Consider the following 19,048-nt stretch of genomic DNA (forward strand, 5'->3'; position numbering starts at 1 on the left):
GAATCCGAGATTCTGGTTGCCTAGAAGGCCCGTCGCTCACAACGCGTGCTGTCTGACGCCGCCCGATTGGCTCTTGCTGCGGCATAGCCCCTCCCTTCCCCTTCGCCGCTCTCTGAAGGGCTCCATCAGCGCAGAAGCCGACACCGCCCCCCCTCCTCGAGCGCCCACTGGCGCGCGGCGCTGCCCGTCAATGCGCGTAACCCGGCCGTGAGCGGCCCGCCCCGCCGCCCCCAGCAAGCGCGCGATTGGCCCCGCACGCTGCCACTCACGTCACCTGCGGCCCCGCCGGTGGCGGCGCCCGCGTGGCCACGTGGCCTCTGTCAGTGCGTGGTGTGCGGGCCGCGAGCGGGCTGGAGCGCGGTTTTCCTCCAGAAGGAAGAGCCGAGAGAACGGCCCAGGGCCAAAGCACCTTTATTCAAATGCCAATTATCTTCATTATCCGCGCGAGCCCTGCAATTTTAGTGAGAACTACTGCTGATAGGTGGATGGTTGGACCGGATGATCTTGTCGGTCTCTTCTAACCTCGGCGTTTCTGTGATTCTGCGATTCTGCAATCCACCGACGTGCCGTGGGGCCGCGGTGCCCGCAGGCCGAGAGCCGGCCGGGATCGGAGCGAGGCCGCCCACAGCCAGGGCACGGGGCTGGGCACGGGGCTCGGCACGGAGCAGAGCGAGCGCAGGTTTGGGCCCTGCTGCAACGCGGAGGCGATAAGCGCCCGCCAGCGGGCCTCGTGTCAGCGCTGAGTGGGAGGCGAGCAGCAGGCCTTGTCCGGGCCGCTCTGCTTGTGCCTCGTCCCGGCCGCAGCCCTAATTCACGGAGATGTTGATCTCTCGTCCTTGGCGATACATCAGCTCAGACTGGAGGAGAAGCAAGGGGGCGATGCGGTTGGCAGCGCTCCCGGTCACCCACCGGCAGCCGTGCCCACAGCATCCAGCTCCTGTAGCTGCTCGGCCTGCCGCTGGCCGGCACTGTGGCACGGGGTGTGCTGAGCCCATGGCCCAGCATGCCAGCTCTGCTGCTGTCCCCGCTCCCACAGCCACTCCCTAGATGAAAGCACCGCAGCTCTGGTGCCATTCCATCTGGATTTGGCACCTTGTGCTGGGCTGTTGGCTGTTCCTGCGTCTCCGGGCAGGCAGATGCTGCTGCCCGAGCTGCGTGCCCTGGCCAGGTGCAGCCCCTGCACCACAGAGCCCTGCAGGGATGGCTCCAAAAGAGCGCAGCTCCCAGGATATCACCCACCTCTTCATCAGCGTTGCTTTCCTGCTCCTCCTGCTTCCTGTGCAGTTTCCCCTCTGCCTCCTTCCTGGCTGCTGCAGGCATAATGTTATCCAGCCAGCTCAGGTCATGCAGGGAGAAGATGCACTCAAGTGCCTTCCGGATCCCCACCAGGGCCAGCAGCTGGGGCCAGGGCAGAGCGTAAGTCAGCACTGTGCAATGCACGGGGCTTGGGCCAGGGGACTGTCAGCGTGATGCTTCCCATGTGGGTGCAGGTCAGTGGGTTTTAACCAGCCTGATTACAAGAGACATCCTACCATCACTGGGAAAACAATGGCAGCCGCAGTGGACTTGATGACCCAAAGCATGGCCAGGCACAGCAGCTGGATGAAGGTGAAGAGGTGCACCCGGCGCAGTGGCACATGGCGGAGGTAGAGGTGATCTGGCTGGTGTTTCGCAGGCATCAGAAGCAGCCGCACTCGGTCCGTGAACTGCAGGGAGAGGACGGCAGGTTTGTCAAACACAGCACAGAAAAAGGATGCTTATACACTTGCAGTCAGCTGTCACCCACCTCCCTGCTGTGCCCACCCCATCGCCTAGAACAGAGGGGTGCCAGTGACTGCCCCTGAGGCAGGCCAAGCCCTCTGCCCTGACACTCCATGCTGTCGCCAGGGCTGCTCATGGGATCTGTTGCAGGGGAGTTGATCTGAACAGTGCTACAGAACCTGGGGCTATGGCCTCTGGCTGTGGTTAGAGGAGCTCTTTCCAGGCAGATGTTTAGGGGAAAAAAAAGAAAAAAGAGGTAGATATTTCTGGAGCATGGATTGTCCCTGCCCAGGGTTTAGCAGGCATACGGCAGAGTTGGCAAATCAGAGCTGCTGCAGAGACATCCTGCAGCTGTGGGGAGTTAATCTGGGCCACCCACTGGTCCCTCTGCTTCACTCAGACCACCTGATCCACCAAAGCAGGAATAACTCATGTTCCCCAGCAACCCAGACACCCCTCCTTCCTTCTGCCCGATTTTAGGTCCAAATTCAAGGCATTGAGCCATACTGCACAGTGTGAGCTAGTATTGAGCAAAGCCCTTCCTCCCTAAGACCCACAAGTATCCCAATACAATCCAGAGACATGTTCTGTGCAGCCCCACTCACCTGGATGCTGTTCAGAGCTGCCACTCCCATGTGCAGAAAGACCCCATACAGCACTGGCATTGGGATATACTGCAAAACCAGGGTGAGGCATCAGCAGGCTGCAATTTGCACTCTCTAAGCTATATCTCCTCTAAGACCAGTACGTATATACAGCTGCAGTATTTGTTTTCTTCTATTTGAATAGCACAATTTCATTTCATGTGTTTTTGCTTATCTTATGGCTCCAAGGGCATTACAACTGGATGTGTTCCTGTCTATGATGGAAGTGATGCAAGGACATCACAATCTTCAGAGAGGGGACAAGTTCTGAGATGCTTGCCCCACTCTCTAGCTGGGAGTAACCCAGGCTGGAGATAAGGCACCAAGGCACTTGGAGATGGGTCATACAGCATTGGATTTATAAATAGTAGGGTGACTGACAAAGCAAATGCAGGCTTTGCCCTGGGATGTGTGACTGAAGGACCATGGCCTAGCTGCAGCCAGCAGCCAGCTCTGTGAAACAGCACAGCAAGCTGTCCCCTGGCTGGCACAGTGTGGAGCTGCAGGCCAGATGGAAGGTCATAGAATCACAGAATCACCAAGGTTGGAAAAGATCTCCAAGGTCATCCAGTCCAACATTCCACCTATCACCAGTATTTCACACAAAACCACATCCCTCAGTATAACATCTAAACACTTCTTGAACACCTACAGAGACAGAGACTCCTCCCCCTCCCTGCACAGTCTGTTCCAGCACCAGACAATTCTTTCAGTTAAGTATTTCCTAACATCCAACCTGAACCTCCCCTGGCACAATTTGAGGCCATTCCCTCTCGTCCTATCGCTAGTTTTGTGGAAGAAGAGGCCAACCCCCACCTCATCACAACCTCCCCTCAGATAGCTGTAGAGAGCAGTAAGGTCACCCCTGAGCCTCCTCTTCTCCAGGATGAACAACCCCCATTCCCTCAGCCTCTCCTCATAAGGCCTGTGCTCTAGACCCCTCAACAGCTTTGTTGCCCTTCTCTGGACACGCTCCAGGGCCTCGATGACTTTCTTGTAGTGAGGGACCCAAAACTGAACCCAGCACTTGAGGTGCAGCCTCACCAGAGCTGAGTACAGAGGGATGATCACTCCCTGCTCCTGCTGGCTGCATTATTGCTGACACAAGCCATTGGCCTCCTTGGCCACCTGGGCACACTGCTGGCTCATGTTCAGACGAGCATCAACCAACACTCCCAGGTCCATTTCTTCCACACAGTCTTCCAGTCACTGTGCTCCAAGCCTGTAGCATTGCCTGAGGTTGTTGTGGCCAAATTCTGGACACAGCCCTTGGTCTTGTTCAACTTCATCCCACTGGCCTGAGCCCAGCAATCAGCCTTTCCAGATCCCTCTGTAGGACCTTCCTACCCCCAGGCAGAATGATGCTTCCTGCCAACTCGGTGTCATCTGCAAACTTCCTAAGGGCACTCAATACCCTCATCCAGGTCATCAGTAAAGATACTGGACAGGACAGGCCCCAGTACTGATCCCTGGGGAACACCACTTGTGACAGTTGCCAGCTGGATTTAGCTCCATTCACCACTGCTGTCTGGGCCTGGTCCTCCAGCCAGTTCTTTACCCAGGAAAGAGTGTACCTGTCCAAGTCATGGGCTGCCAGCCTGTACAGAAGATTACTGTGGGAGACAGTGTCGAAGGCTTTCTTAAAGTCTAGGTAGACTATGTCAGCAGGCCGGACTAGCTCCTGTTTAGCCAGTGAGCTCAGTTGAATCAACTCTGATAATCAATGGGTTGATGTCATGGCCAGATTGCCCTCGCATCCAAGTCCTGCCACCTCTGGGCTGCCTTCTAGTCTAACTCCTCTTTCACAAGCACATTTCCTCAGTATCCAGCCAGATTCCTGCCATCATGTTGCTCAGCGTGTTCTGGTTTTCCTCCCAGGCCTTGTTAGGCAAGGAACATCACCTTCTGCTCCCACTGGAGTGGGTGAGAAATGCCTAGGATTTGGCCAGCTTCTCTGGCATGAAGACAGCCACTTGAGATGCATCACCTGCCCAAGCTGGGAGGCAGCTGCTGGTCCTCGGGCTACCAGAAAATATTTGCAAAGCCCTATCGGCCAAGCTCCACACAGAAGTCCCACAGGCTCTGCATCTCACCATCCACTGTAACGAGAGGAGCAGGAAGTTTTGATCTCTAGTTTCTCTGCCATCCTCAGGACTGGGGACAGAGATGATGCTAGAGGAAAAGGGACCCCACTTTCAAGTGACCCAGGTATGGCAAGAAGCACAGCCAGGAGTTCTGCCACTCTCACTGCAGTGCCGGGTAAGTGCTGGCACTGCTCTGGTGATGGGACAGGAGGTTGCAGGGGACAGGACTGGTTCCTCGGGGAAAAGTGAGCCAGCTGCTGGGGCCGCCTTGCAGCAACGGAGCCAATCATTCTGGCCTTTGCCAGATCCCTTCCCACACAGGAGTGCAGTGCTCCTTGTTAGGTGAGTCTGTGCTGCATCTGGAGGAGTGGTGGGGTTGGGAACCACTCTTAGGTTGCAGTGCACCCTGCCCACTACAGAAAGGAGGCAAAGACACCCTGAGGCCAACACCAGGAGCCAATTTCCATACCTTGAGAATGGGTGCCATGAAGACAGAAACTCCTGTCAGGATGAAGACCACCAGGCCAGTCAACCTCTGCTCCCTGCAGGCAGCAATGCAGGCATTTCAGGAGTGTCCAGGCTCTCCCAGGCACCCACAGCCCCCATCAGCCTTCATTGGCAGCAGCCTGTCTCCTGGTGCCACTGCTGTGGGCAGGAGAGGTGCAGGAGTCCCCCAGAATAGAGGCTCAAAGCCAGACGGGGAGCAGCTCACTGTGAGGCAGAGCTCGGGCCCTACCTGATGCCCAGGAATTCGGGCTGCTCGCCTGGAGCTGAGGCAGTGCTCTCCTTCCTGAGGCTGTCCATGTGTGCCAGGGAGATGACAGTGGCCGACACATACCAAGGAAGGCCCATCACAGAGGTGACAATCATCAGGAGTGAGACACAGAGGAAGTCCAGGTGAAAGCCTGCCCCTTTCTGCAAAGAAGGAAGCATCACAGTCACAAATGAGCCATGGGGCACGGCAACACTGGGAGGCCCTCCCAGCGTGATGGGAACAGGACACCGTCGCAGAAGACAGCAGGCCCTGGGCTACCGCTGACCATCAGGGCGGGTGGTAGATGTGGCAGGAAGCCAAGGATGAGCACATGGCAAAGCCAGGGAGTGGCATCTTGCCTGACGGCCGTGAGCATTCTCCCTCAGCCCTGCGGAGCCACATCTATGCCCCAGAGCTCACAGGTGACAAGATGAGCCATATGCCCTGGGCAGATGTGTGGTGGGAGCCCTGCCAGGTCCTGCATGTATCTGAGAGCATTTGTAAATATCATAAACCTTCAGATGGAGTCAAAAACACTCAAGGGCCAGCATACAACCTGATATTTGCACTCTCCTGGTGATCAGCCACGATGCTGCCCAGCCCTGAGGATGTCTGCAGCCTACGGCTGGCTTGTCCCAGCAATGTCCTATGCCCGCTGTCCCCCTCCAAGTCCTATCCACAGCCCCTCCTGCAGTGGGTGATGGAGGCATGGAGGGGATGCCTGCAGAGGGAGAGGCTCAGGGGAACCCCCAAGGCTGGTGGGAGGGCTGACACCCCCAACACAGCAAGTCCCACACCTCCTGCCTGGCAAGGGCTGCGCTGCTACAGAGCCAACACAGCAAGACATTGGCACTGCCAATGCCAGCTCTCCCATCTGCCCAGCCTGGCCCAGGCAAGAGCTCACACACAGGGTAGAGCAGTGTTCCCCATCTGTAGCCTGCACCCTGCTGGCACCCCTCCACCCCTGGGCTCTGCTCACCTGCAGCTTGTACTCCTTGCGGTTAAGAATGACAGCTGTGATCTGCTGGTCCATGAAAATGAGGATGGTGACGAGGATGGCAGGCACCACAGATGCCAGGCAGATCCACCAGGGGTTGGCTCCAAAGGGGAAGACGATCCAGCCCCTCATGGGATTTGTGGGCTGCAGAAGGAAGAAAGATCAAGCCAGCCAGTGTGTGCCTAGAGGGCCTGCAGCATAGCAGAAAGGACCAGCCTATGGGCATGAAAGCTGAATCGACATGGATGCCCTTGGATGCTCCTTCCTTGGGAGTGTGACTCACCCAGCAGCCTGCAAGGACACCCACTGCAGCAGAGCTTACTCCTGGGCACCATAAGCTGGTGCTGGGAGCTGGGCACACCTAGAACAGCACATGCCCACCTGGGTAAGCTACAGGGGCAGCATTTGAGCCGTGGGTGGAAGAGGGAATATTGCAGAGCTCAAGCAGGTAGCAGCACACATGGACTACAGCCCAATTCATGGAAGCAGAGCATGATCCTTTGCTCTGCCAATCCCTCTCCACACCCAGGGTGGGGAGCCCAAGTCCAGGCTTGAGCTCACAACTCCTGCTCCAGCATGAGCTGTAGTGTAAGGTTGTCCTACATGAGCAGGACCAGGCCAGGCCATTTACAGACCACAGAATTGTCTGTGGCCCAACAACTTGTATGCAGTGGGGCAGCAACATAGGGGTGAAGGGCTGCAGGGCAGTCATGCCAACAAGTCCACTGTGTGTTTCTACCCAGACCACCCATCAATGGCAAAGACAGCAGCAGTGTGGGATCAGGCTCTGCAGAGGATGCAGGCCTGCTTGCCAGCAAGCTTGTGATGTCCAGCCAGAGTACACCAGCCTGGCAGCACAGTGGGATTTGGAGAAGGCGGGCTGGGGAGCCAGGCGCAGCCAGGCTGTTTATGGGGAGAGGTGAGGAGGCAAGCTCCCAGAGGCACTGCAAAGCAAATCCTACAGTGCTGAGCATTGCCAGACTTGCCGTCTAAGCCTGAGTGAGCTTGGCACGTCAGTGCTTGCAGTGCTGGCCAGCCCTCCTTGCATTGCACTGGGTCTGGCTGGGCTGGGGGCATGTAGGTCAGACACCAGCCCTTCCAGGAAGCCTGCTGTCTCCTCTTTTCTCCAAGACCTCCACGATGAGTGAGACAATGTTGGAGACAGTTCACAAGCCGGGAAGGTGAACTGGCAGCCTCCTGCCTGCAAGGGCGAGCCCCCACACACCCATAGTGTGCGTGGGATGTGCCCAGGCTGGCCAAGAGCAGGCAAGTTCAAGCAAAGGCTCAGTTCTACAAATCCTCCTTCCTCCAGGCTGTGCTGGAGGCTTCATATAAGCCCAGCAGCCCCTGCCCTGACAGTTCAGCCCAGCCAGCAACCAGTTGCTGAGCCAACTGCTCTTCAATAGTGCCCCTGATTCCCTGTCTGTCGGTCACCTTCAGCTCGCTGGGAACCAGAAGCTTGGGGGTCTCCAGACCAAGAGCCGCATCGATGGCACAGAAGATGAGGATGGCCAGGATGATGGAGAAGTCACTTACCAGCTTCCGAAACTGCAATGCCACAGACAGGGAGGTTTTCACCCACACTGGCCAGGGACCATTCCCAGGCAGCTGTGGCAGAGGGACCATCCACACAGCCCCAGAAACACCCCAGGGTCAGCCCCATGAGGCAGCCGGGGGGCACTCACCCCCGTGGGGAAGTAGCGGCTGCTCTTGAAGTGCTTGAGTGTGGTGCAGCAGAGGAAGGTACCTCCAAAGAGGAGGAAGGACAGAAGGGCAATGTCAGGCACATACGGGCAGCTGCTCCCCAGGAGGTGGCCTCCTTGGCCCAGGCACTGGGCCCGGTTCAGTGTGGCAGGAAGCTGTGGGGAAGGGTGAAGGTGGGGAAGTAAGCCAGGGATGTGGCACTGGAGCCAAAGGGCCAGTGTGGGCAGCCTGGTGCTCTGTGTCCCCTCCCAGGAGAAGGGTCCATACCTGCTGCAGGGTGATAGGTGGAGGAGACAGTGTGTTGTTGCCTGCTGTGATGTGGCCTGCAAGGCAATGGAGGGAGTCGGTGCCCCAGGAGCCATGGGGCTGCAGAGCTGGGCACCAAGCAGCCAGTACCCTGTCCCCAGAATATTCTCAGGAGTTCTGAGCTGGCTTGGCTACCCAGGTGGGGCCATGTGGGACCCCTGAGGCATGAGAATGACACCAGGCAGCAGGATAGCCCGGCCTGTGGCTGGATACTGTGGGTAAACACCAGGCCAGGGCTGATGTCTGGGAGCACCAGAGTAAAGGTTTTCAGGATGCATCCCTAGCCCAGCCCCTCACAGACTTTTGCAAGCCTTCCTCACATCCTTCACAGTTCTCTACTGTTGTCTCTGTTGTTGTGCTAAAATAGTCCTTCTTCAGCAATTCCTCCAGCAATACCAGCCCATTAATAGCTGTCCTGAAGTTGGCCAAACTGCAGTCTTTCAGGGTGAAATTTTCCAGCCTAAAGCTGTGCCTTTGGAATCATAAAGGCTTGGAAAGGGCTTGGCTGAAGCATCAGCATACTAACAGTCAACAGCAGCAGCTGCCTAGCACTGGTGCTTCAGGTGCACAGTGCCATGGCTCCACTGCCACAGTGGTCCTGCAGATATGGTGATCACCATGGAAGCAGAGACACATCTTGTTCAGATTCCATGAAACACCCTCTGAATTATAGACCAGATTATAGACTACAGAGAAAGTCTCTTGAGGTGCTGCATGGTCTGCTGAGCTCCCCAGTGTCCCACATCTTCTGGCCCCACACTGGAGGAGCTGAACTGCAGCTCACCCCACTCCCAGACTGCCAAGACTCCAGAAGCACAGCCCCAGGCTGCTGCAGGTCTCTATCCCTGCCTGAGCCAGGGGGCAGAGGGGGACAGACAGTGGCACTCCCAAAGAAGGCATAAGCCTTTGTGAGCAGCCTGACCTGGGGTCACAGGCAGGGGACAGAGTACACCTGGGGACACAAGCGACAGACTAGATGCCTGCACCAGGCACTGGGAGCTAGGCTGTGCACATCAGGGTGCTCCATCCCAGGTGACCAGGGATACAGATGGTGCTCCTGTCCTGACACCAGCCCTGCAGCATAAAGAGGCTCAGCAGGAGTCCCTGGTGCAGGGCAGATAGTGGCAGGAAGGTAGTTCTTGTATCCCACGGGGAACGGTCTGGCTCCAACTGGTACAAGAGCAGGACAAGGTGACATTTCCATGCAACTTACTGCTTATCCTTATGCCTACACCTAAGCAAGGTGTGGGGATGCCCAGGGCCATGGGAGCATCAGGTGCCAATATGGACGGGCAGGCAAGGGTAGAATTGAGCAGCCTCCTTCCTCTTGGGCTGTGAGGCATTCTTGAACTAGATATCCCTCATCATTCTCAGAGACTGTGGTGCTCCTTGGGGCCACAGTTAGCTCCCGTGGTGCCTGGGACCACCACCTCCTGCCATGCCCATATCCTTCATCTCCCCTGTGCCACTCTGATAGAGGTGTGGAGACCAATGTACAGCAGGTAGCACTGAGGTCACCATGCTGGAGCTCTGTCCCTATGAAAGCACAGCCCTGTGAGCACAGCCCAGCACCCTGCCCGCCAGCATTGTGCATGGACTTGGCCCAGGGGCCATGCTGAGTGTGTGGGCAGGAGCTGTGGCAGGCAGCTTGCATTCACCTGGGACAGATAAGTTGCAGGTGCAGCTGTACAAGGTCACATCATCAGTCTGGTAGTGCCAGTTGATGGGGAAGGCTTCTGCCAGGCTCAGCATCTTCTTTAGAGAGTCATAGATGAAGATCAGGCTGATGAGGGCACAGAAGCCTTCCTCAGTGAAGCGAGTGAAATACTGCACCAAGTGACTCGCTTCAGTGGCCACCAAAACCAAGCCGAAAAAGGCCACCCAGAGCCCAATCCAAAGGCGAAACTCCAGGTAGTCCAGACCGTAGTCCCTAGTGGGAAGAGTGGCCCAGACGCTTACTGTGGCACTCAGTCATGTGAAAGCAGACTGTGCCCAGCCCACAGATGGTGTAGCTGGGGGCTGCCACCTGGGGAGATGCCCTCACACAGTTCTTACTCGCTGAAGGAGAAGAGGAGACGCTCAAATACCAGAACTGGGCCAGTGCTGCTCAGGATGGTCAGGGGCTGGCCGGAGAAGAGGCAGAAGATGAAGCCAGTGAAGGCAGTGCCCAGGAAGCTCTCCAGTACACCCTGCAATGCAGAGGGATGGGATGCCAGGACCAGGTGAGCAGTGAGACCAGGGGGACAGTGCTCAGGTGCTGTCAACCTGATGAAGCCAGCAGAAGGACAGGTACCAGGGTGAGAGCCCCACAGACAGGAGGGAGGGGACAAAGGGCATGTGGACCTGGCATTGGCTACAGGTGTGAGGTGATTCTGCTCGGGGAGAACCTGTGGGTCCCTGCTCTGCTCCAAGCATTCAGAGCTGTAACCACAGCAAGGTGAAACAGGCAGCCTGGGGCTGCAGCTGCATGGCCTGTCACCCTGACTCCAGGTGACATCACCAACCACAAGGGATGCCAGTATGTTGAACTGAAGGAGGGAGGAAGGAGTCTGAGAGGTGCCTGAGAGGCCAGCCACTGCTCCAGGAGTCACCCCAGCACTTCACACTCGAGCTGTCACCAAAGCCAGCCCAATGGTGGGCCCAGGTCCTGATGTGGTTCAGGCAGAGAGCTGCAGAAGGAGGGCTACACCAGGGGCCACAGCTTCCCAAAGCCTGGTGAGGGGAATGCTTGGCACCCCAGCACACAGCCAGTCATGCCTGTGCCTGCAGGCCATGATCAGAGCAGCTGCCTTCCTTCAGACCCCTGCAGAACAGAGTGCGGAGTCCTGGCTGGGCACTAGGGCTCTGGGCAGCAGGGATGGGTTTGAGCACTACAGTTGCTCAGGCCCAGCCAGTGCTCTGGGACTGCCAATGGAGAACAATGCTGCAGGAGGCCCTACAGCCTGGGTGAGCAGTGCATGAGCAGGGAGCTCCATGTGGTGCTCCCCAGGCAGCCCTGCCCTGAGGAGTGCAGGCAAACCCCACATACCCCACTGTTCTGCATCACAACCCATACCCAACGTGGCACCCCAAGGCACACTGACCTGCATGTTGGCCGTTGCATCCCCCAGCATGCCCCCAAAGGTGATGGCATTGGTGACCGTTGCCAGGTAGATGTAGAGAACTGCTGAGAGGCACTGGATGTGCATGGCATCAGAGAAATCACTGCGATACCAATATGCCTTCCTTCGGATGTCTCGGATCAGCCCCCCAAAGAGTCTGCAGCAGCCCAGAGAAGAGAAGAGGCAGCAGGGCTCTGAGCACTCTCCAGCTGGCCATGGCCATCACTGGAGAGCAGAGTCCTCCCTTGGAATCATTGGCCAGTGCTGGTTGGAGGAGGTGGCCCTGGAAGCAGCGATCTGCCCAGCGAAGCTAGGATTGATGTAGCAGGCAAGGCTTCACCCTGCTCCATCACCCATCTGCATGTACTGACCTTCCTGTCCTCTCCAGCTCTTCACTGGTATGCAGATGGGCCAGGCTAGGCCTGTCCTTGGCAGCAGTTGTGTTCCCGTTGCAGCGAGATTTCCACTCCCGCAGGTGCATGGAGATCCTGAGGCAGAGCCAGGGGAGACTGAGCAGGTGAACTACAGACCAAAGCCCTCAGGACGTCGATGCATCAAGAAGATGCGATCAAGGACAGAGAGGATGGAAAGGGAACAGGGCTGGAGGGACCTTCTGTATTCCCTGGCAGTGAGGTGGGGTAGGATGAGGACAAGATATCTCCACCAGCTGGCAGGTCAGCCCCCTGAACCAAACCTTTACAGACTAGTTATGAAAGAGAGCTGGGCAGAGCAGGAGGTGTCCTGCTGGAAGGTGCTGAGTCCCCGTGTTCCCAGCAGCTCTTGCTTGGACATTGCATGGGATGGTTTTGCCACTCCCTCACTGGTAAGAGCCAAGTGGGACTGCAGAACTAATAACACCAGGACCATAGTGGTCTGCATCAGCTGGAGCTGCAAAGGGGCTTGGCCAGGAACACTTCACTGACAAAGGCTGGCTCCTAGGATAGCTTCACCCCTATTGAGACCCAGATTTCCTAAAGGTGCCTTCCAACCAAACCATTCTATGATTCTATGATTTCAGCATCACAGGCTTGCAGCAGAGGTCTTCAACTGGGACCCTTCACAGGAGCCATCAAAGGCTGTGGGTGCCCTCCCCCCAGGATACCTCTTGTTTGAGGATGACAGGCAGTGTGGTGGAGGAATTCGGTCACTGGGGTCCCATTTTCCAGGAGGAAGCACAGTCAGTTCATCCAGAAACTCATCAATCCCTGCAATAAGGTCTTCTTGGTGCTTAGCCTGCCAGGCAATCCTTTGGAAGAGCTGTGGTGAGATGCAGTGGATTAGCCACAAACTCCTGCATTCAGCTAATCAGAGCCTTTCTCCCAGTATGTAGACACCACTGAGGAAGGCACCCATCCAGTCCGTTGCAATGGATGTGCTTAGACCTTATAACCACCCAAATCCTTTGTTTTCTCATCCTGGGCCAGGAAGGCTGCCAGCCCACCCTGTCCTTGGCCACCTCTGCTGCAGCCTGCAGAGAATAGGAGCCTTGGCGTCCTCAGCAGCATTCTGCTGCTGTGTGCTCAGGACAGGTGCTGTGTTAGCTTACCTCATCTGTCAGCAACGTGGCCATAGCTCTTCCAATCTCATGGTAGGCTTTCGCTTTGGCTTGAGGGCCCAGCAGAATGAAAAGAAACCTGCAGACAAGACAGCAACCCATGAACATTGCAGTACCAGCAGCTTCTCTAAGGGAGCTCCTTTTGAGAGCAGGCAGTGTGCTGCCAGGTACTCTGCAGGCAGTCTGCTAAGCATATGGGGAGTGGGTGGGTTCATCTGTACAAATTGGCTAATGGTGGTGACTGTGTTGGAAAATAGTGTTCTATAGCTGAAAATCTATCAAGCTGTGTTATTGTGCTCTTTGTATCTGCTGTAGTTTCAATGGAAAAAAATAGGAGGCATCACTTTTGGAACGACCAACGTACATGCATCAGGATTATGGGAAAACTAGAGAGTTAATATCCAAGAGATGGATCTGAGTGGGAGATAGCCCCAAAACACTGACTGTACCTCGAAGTGGCAGGCAAAGGGGGATGGCGCTCAGGATATGGAGATGGGCGGGGACGAGCTCTCCTTCCATCCCATTCCAACACAGAGAGGAAAAAGGGCCATTCAGAAAAACAGTTGCTGTCAGCCAAATAAAAACACTCAGCAAGACTCCACATGGGTCTGTCTCGACCTCAAAGCCATATACATTTCCCTTTAAGGAGAGTGCAGGAAGTGAATGCTCCGTTCCGTGCATGCTCATCACGGGTGCTCTGGCCTGAGTGACCAGGAGGTGGCAATGTCCATCCTGATCCCCACCCCTCCTCAGGGTGCTTCCTAAGGAAGTCCTCACTTAAGAGACTCACACTGACGTGTTCTTGTTACAGCTTCGAATGATACCATCTAAAAAACATCTCCTGTCTCTGTTCCTCACCCTCTCTGCTGACATTGCCCCGGACAAAAGCTCTGAAAAGCACCCCCACAGGGCAGCTTGGCAAGAGAGAGCGAGAGTCCTAGAAATCTGCATCTCTTTCCAGCCTTGATCACTGATGCTCCCAAGGAGTAAGTGGGATGCATTCAGAGGCCCTTAGGGAGGAGGATGAATGCAGAGCCCATATAGGGGCAGCATTGTGTCTGTGCCCCCGAGGCTGCCAGATAGCACTGACACTGCTCTTAGAGTATCCCCACTGCAATGGTGAGTGCCTCTGAGGTGCTGCAGGATGCAGGAGGGGAGGCAGTGAGTACATGCAGGCTCTGTACATGGTTTTGGGTGTCTTCTCCTTTGCTTTCACCAGGTCTTTTACCGGTCTTCCTACAGGTGCTGGGGCCCCATGGCTGTTCTGTGCTCCAAGGCACAGAGCTTAAGGGATGGAGGAGGCAGCGGGGCCACTGACAGCAGAAAGGCCTACATGGCCACTCGCTGTGCTCCTGTTACCTGCTGGGGAGGGCAACTTCAGCCAGTGAGCCAAGGGTCACAGCCTCTCTTAAGCGAAGGAAGACGGGAAATGGCTTCTTCAGGAAGTCGACTTCCCCGACCATAACGCTGGCTACTTCGGCCCCTGGCAGAAGCTTCTTCTTAAATTGGTTTCTCAGCTGAAAGGACATGGAAAGTCAGGTCCATGTGTGACAACCAATTGAGACCAAACTCCAGATTCCAGCCTCACCGTCTACCCCACGACCCCCTCTCCTCCTCCCAGGCCACCTCCCTCTGGGCCCTCTGGCCTGGGGGCTCTCTGCCTCCCCCCCACGGAGGCTGCATCCTGCAGTGACAGGCACAGGTCCTGACCTTTCTGTAAAACCTTTCTGTGCCATTTGTGGACAGAGCTTTTCAGCTCATTTAGGGTATGAGACCAAGAAACGGATGCATTTCTTGGAAAAACTGTTTCTCCCATAGAGACCATTGATCCATCTGCCCAGCCCTTCCCACCCTACCTGCTCCTTGAGAGGTGTTTGTGAGAGCTGGGTTCTGGACTCAGGGCAGGATTTGGTCTTCCCTGCAAAGAAACAGAACAAGCAGCAAAATGTATGCACAAACAAAAGGTCAACACGGTACATGTCCCAGGGGCAGCAGCAGATGCCAGCCCCTGCTGTGTTGCCAGGTGTACCTCTGCAGGGAGCAAGGCTGAGCTCTGTGAGCACACGCAGCGGGGCTGTGGTGGTTCGGTGCAGCGGCTGGCAAAGCAGCAAAGCTGCCAGGCAGTCCTGCAGCTCAGGCTCCCATGCATCAGGCTGTGCAGAGAGTGCTTTTTCTGCAACACAGGGCAGTGCTGAGCCCCAGCTCTATCCAGCCATGGGGCTCTGCTGGGGAAAGCCCTCTTTGCTGGTGGATCCAGGTTACCCTCTGTCACTCTAGCTCCTGTCACGGGAACATCCCATCCCATTTTTCTGCATTACCCACATACCGATTATTTCCTTGAAACTGTGGGCATCCAGATCCAGCAGCACTGTCCCCTCCTGCAAACATGTCCTCAGCTCAAAGAGGCTGTGCAGGCGGAGTGCTGGGACATGAGGTACGCTCCAGCGCTCCCCTCCATCTTCCACCTTCTCCTCAAATTTAATCCACCTGCCAAGGAAGAAACGCAGTCAGGAGCAGGGAATGTCTGCTCTGGTGTCCTGTGCTCAGCAGCAGGAACACAGATCCCTAAGTTTGGCTTGGGCACATGTCCTGCCACTCCACACCTTGCTGCTCCCCTGGCCAGAGGGATTCCACCCAGCCCCATGGCCAGCAGTGCTTGCTGGCAGTCAGAAGAGAAGTGTTTGGAGCAGTTTGTCATGCTCAGGCTGTGCCAAATCCTTGCAGAGCAGCACACACAGAGCTTCCCTTTGTCCACTGGCATGCAGCACAGGGCAAGCATGCCCAGCAGCACCCACAGGGCAGTGCTGGCCACCCCTCGGGGCAGAGCCCAGGGCAGCCTGCTGCCAGGCCTGAGGGTATTGCCCAGGGCACAGCTGTATGGGAGAGCAGGGCCAGGTGCTGGGAGAGCCCCAGCATTCAGGCACATGGCTCCAAACCTGCAAGGCTCTGTGGCAGGCCTACTGCCGCGTGGGGACTGCCAGCATGTATCTCTGTGTCTCCTTCAGGCATCGCTGTTGAGCTGCACAGGAACAGCATGGTGAGGTGGCATTTCCCACCCCACACCAGAACTGGGATGGGCCTGGCTCTGCTGTATCCCTGCCCAGGATCTCATTGCTCTCCCCATGCTCCACCTGCCCTCCTGGCACTCAGCTCTGCCCCCAGGCTGCTTCTGACTCCTGCTGCCCTGAATGTCTGAGCCATTTTCAGGCTCTGCTACTGCATTCCTACTGCAGCCCAGCTCCACGCTGGGAGTGCTACCCCTGGCCAAGCCTTTTTTATGGACTGGTCTTGCTTGCTCTGGAAAAGAAACCAAACTATCTCCTAGGGCTTCAAGGCACATGCACTGGGATCATGGCCACAGACCTCTCACACCTGCAGTGCTTCAGCTCTCTGAGGTGAGCGGTGCAACTCCTTTCCCACCAGTGGTTTGTGGGAAGGTTGCATCCCCTGCCCTGAGAAAGAGCTGCCCAGCACCAATGACTGCTCACACTGCACCCAGGCTTCACCTCTGACGCAAATGTCCTGCAGAGCACATCCTTCTGCCCAGCTTTCCCATGATGTCCTCTTTGCCCATTTCCCAGAGCACAGTGCTTTCAGTTCTGCCCAGCCAGACAGCGAAGTGCTCCCACAACTGGCTTGCTGCCGGGGACTTGGAGAGTCAGTGAATGCAGAAGCAGAACTAAGAGAATTACGTGAATGCTGTGAAAAGACAGTGTGACCATTTGCACCCAGCCTGACACAATGCTCTCACAGGGGGCAGAAGCTTTCACATGAAATGAGTCACTCAAAATCAGGAACAAGAGTTTCCTGGAAGGCACAGTGCAAGCACTGGAGGCAGCAAAGCAAACCAAGCACTCTCACAGTGTAGGGCACTCCTAGGGCACCCCCAAGCAGAACACTTACAGGCTTCCCCCCGTGCTCCCACTTTGCCACTAAGCCCTGCCTGCTGCCCACTGCCTACCTAGCTGTTTCTCTCCACGCCAGGCCTGATGCAGTGCTGAACAGCTCATTGAGCTGGACGAACAGCGGTGGCCACTTTCGGTCCCCCACCTCTTCCTGCTGCAGGATGGCACTGATGCGCTCAGCTGCCGAGGAGATGCTTGGTGAGAAGATGCTATGGCTGATCTCTGTGTGGAGAAGCTCAGAGCTGTGGGTTGCAGAGTCCCCCTGCCCAGGCTGCACAGCTGGAGCCGTGCTGGCTGGCCCAGGCACTTCGGCTCTCATTGTGCAGAGCAGCCAGGAGCCACATGCATCACTGGGCACTTGCTCTCTGCAGCTGCCTGTACTCGCAGCACCTCACTCATCACATGCTTATAAAAGTTGTGAGCAAGTTCAAACTGGCCGCAGACCAACAGCCAGGAGTCAAACCCCAAACAGTGTTATCAAAACACAGTGGCCAGCCCTGAAGGCTCTGGTGTCGGTGGCTCCCACTGCTCCAGCTGCTCATCTGGGCAAAAGACTGGGGAATCCCAGCTCTGCCACCAGCTGCATCAAACCTGGGCTGGTGGGTGGCACAGCCCATCACTACTCACCTGGCTCACTGCAAGGGACATGAGCATGATGCAGACAGCTGCTGCCATCACTCTGTGACTACAGCAGAGAGGATGAGGTGTGAGTCTCCCAGCTAAATGTCACACTCAGGACCTGCACCTGCCCCTGAGGCCAATCATAACTTGCTCTTATGCTCTGGGAAGAAGCAATGTGGCTCTGAGCCTTCCCAAACCTCACAGGGCTTTGGAGAGCACAGGGCAAGGCCAAGAACGGATCTCTGATGGCAACATCAGTGCATGAGATGGGAAGTGCATGGCCCTGTGGCAGCAATGCTGAGGCAGGGGAATGTGGCATGGTGTCCTCCTTTGCTGTCACTGGGCCATGGGGATGCATGACTGGGAGGGATGTGTCACCACTGAGGGAATCTGGAGTGGGGTAGAAGGGGCTGGCAGAAGACAGCCTACATCCCCAGGACAGCAAGAGGCCTCTCTGACTGCCACCCCCAGCCCCACCAGCGGCCTGCAGCTGGCAGCCAGATTAGGGCTGAGAGCATCAAGGGATGCCCATAACAGCAGGCCAAATGGGATGGGGATGAGTGCGCTGTGTTGCCACAACACATGGCCCTGCTTGCACAGAGTGTGTTGCCACCAGGTTTTGCTACCTTCACTCTTTGCAAACAAACAGCCTCATTGTATAGAGTGCAAATACCACAACATGCAGCACAAACACCCCAGCAAACACAGGCTGCTTGTACTGGAACCAGCCAGCTGGCCTGTGCAGCAGCGACTGATGGGAGCAGGGTGGCACAGAGCCAGACACCAGTGTGGCAGATGTCACGTTCGGGGCAGCACGGGTGGCCATAAACTTTGGCCCTTGTGCCAAAGGGGAACACAGTGAGTTGAAGTGTGCTGAGATATGCCTTGCAGAAACTGGGTTGGCTCAATGGGCTTGGAGCTGAGGGTGAGGCTAGGACATGGCTCATGAGGCTCTGGGATGTGCCAGGCCCCCCATGCTGAGCAGGACAAGAGCTCTTCTCACATGTAGAGCTCAAGTCTTGTGAGCAGCGACTGAGGGAGTCAGGATTGTTCAGCCTGGAGGAGGATCAGGGAAGACCTCATTGCTCCTTGCAGCTCCATGATAGGAGGTTGTAGCGAGGTACCAGCCTCTACTCCCACGTAAAAGAGACAGGATGAGAGGTGATGGCCTCACGTTGTGCCAGGGGATGTTCAGGTTGAGTGTTAGGAAACATTTATTCTCTGAAGGAGTGATAATGCATTGGCACGGGCTGCCCAGGGTGGTGGTGGAGTCACCGACCCTGGAGGTGTTCCAGAAACATGTAGACATGGCATTGGGAACGTGGTCAATGGGTCAGTGGGCATGGCGGGGACAGGCTGATGGTTGGACTTGGTGGTCTCAGAGGCCTTTCCTAACCCTAACGCTTCTATGATTCTATGTGCTGTTCAGTCTTTCCTCTGCCCTCTCCAGGTTGCAGTGAAAGGTCAGCCTACTTCTCCATGAGGCACCCAGTCCCACCCTGACGAGATGGGACCCCTCCCCATCAATCCTGCTTATCCCAAGGCTACAACCAGAACTTCCCCACACCCCTACCCTGCTCTGTGCCTGCATCCCACCGCTCCTCCCAGCCCCCAAC

General features: G+C 56.4%; 1 protein-coding gene across 1 annotated transcript; it reads right to left on the reverse strand.

The window, feature by feature from the left end:
• Positions 1-344: 344 nt before the first annotated feature.
• SLC4A9 (solute carrier family 4 member 9) lies at positions 345-17,182 on the reverse strand. Its single transcript, XM_090150698.1, has 21 exons — positions 16,868-17,182; positions 15,233-15,393; positions 14,936-15,079; positions 14,763-14,824; positions 14,266-14,423; positions 12,898-12,985; positions 12,454-12,608; positions 11,723-11,839; positions 11,334-11,508; positions 10,306-10,439; positions 9,909-10,180; positions 8,226-8,267; positions 7,926-8,122; positions 7,675-7,788; positions 6,223-6,384; positions 5,226-5,404; positions 4,959-5,031; positions 2,367-2,435; positions 1,533-1,706; positions 1,240-1,398; positions 345-857 (listed from the first exon to the last, which is right to left on the reverse strand). Exons 1-21 carry the CDS (start codon positions 17,128-17,130, stop codon positions 807-809), a joined length of 2,949 nt encoding a protein of 982 aa, XP_090006824.1. The 5' UTR covers positions 17,131-17,182; the 3' UTR covers positions 345-806.
• Between the last annotated feature and the right edge of the window lie 1,866 nt (positions 17,183-19,048).

This window comes from Phasianus colchicus, chromosome 15 (assembly GCF_987193195.1).
Source record: "Phasianus colchicus chromosome 15, bPhaCol1.hap1.1, whole genome shotgun sequence".
Classification (NCBI taxonomy): Eukaryota; Metazoa; Chordata; class Aves; order Galliformes; family Phasianidae; genus Phasianus; species Phasianus colchicus.

Excerpts from the sequence above, each read along its gene's own strand:
- SLC4A9 (XM_090150698.1), bottom strand. The coding sequence starts at position 17,130 with ATGAGAGCCGAAGTGCCTGGGCCAGCCAGCACGGCTCCAGCTGTGCAG. Across the intron at positions 11,509-11,722 it reads GAGCTGGAGAGGACAGGAAG|ACTCTTTGGGGGGCTGATCC; the intron begins GTCAGTACATGC and ends GGGCTGCTGCAG. Across the intron at positions 7,789-7,925 it reads GCCGCTACTTCCCCACGGGG|TTTCGGAAGCTGGTAAGTGA; the intron begins GTGAGTGCCCCC and ends GTGGCATTGCAG.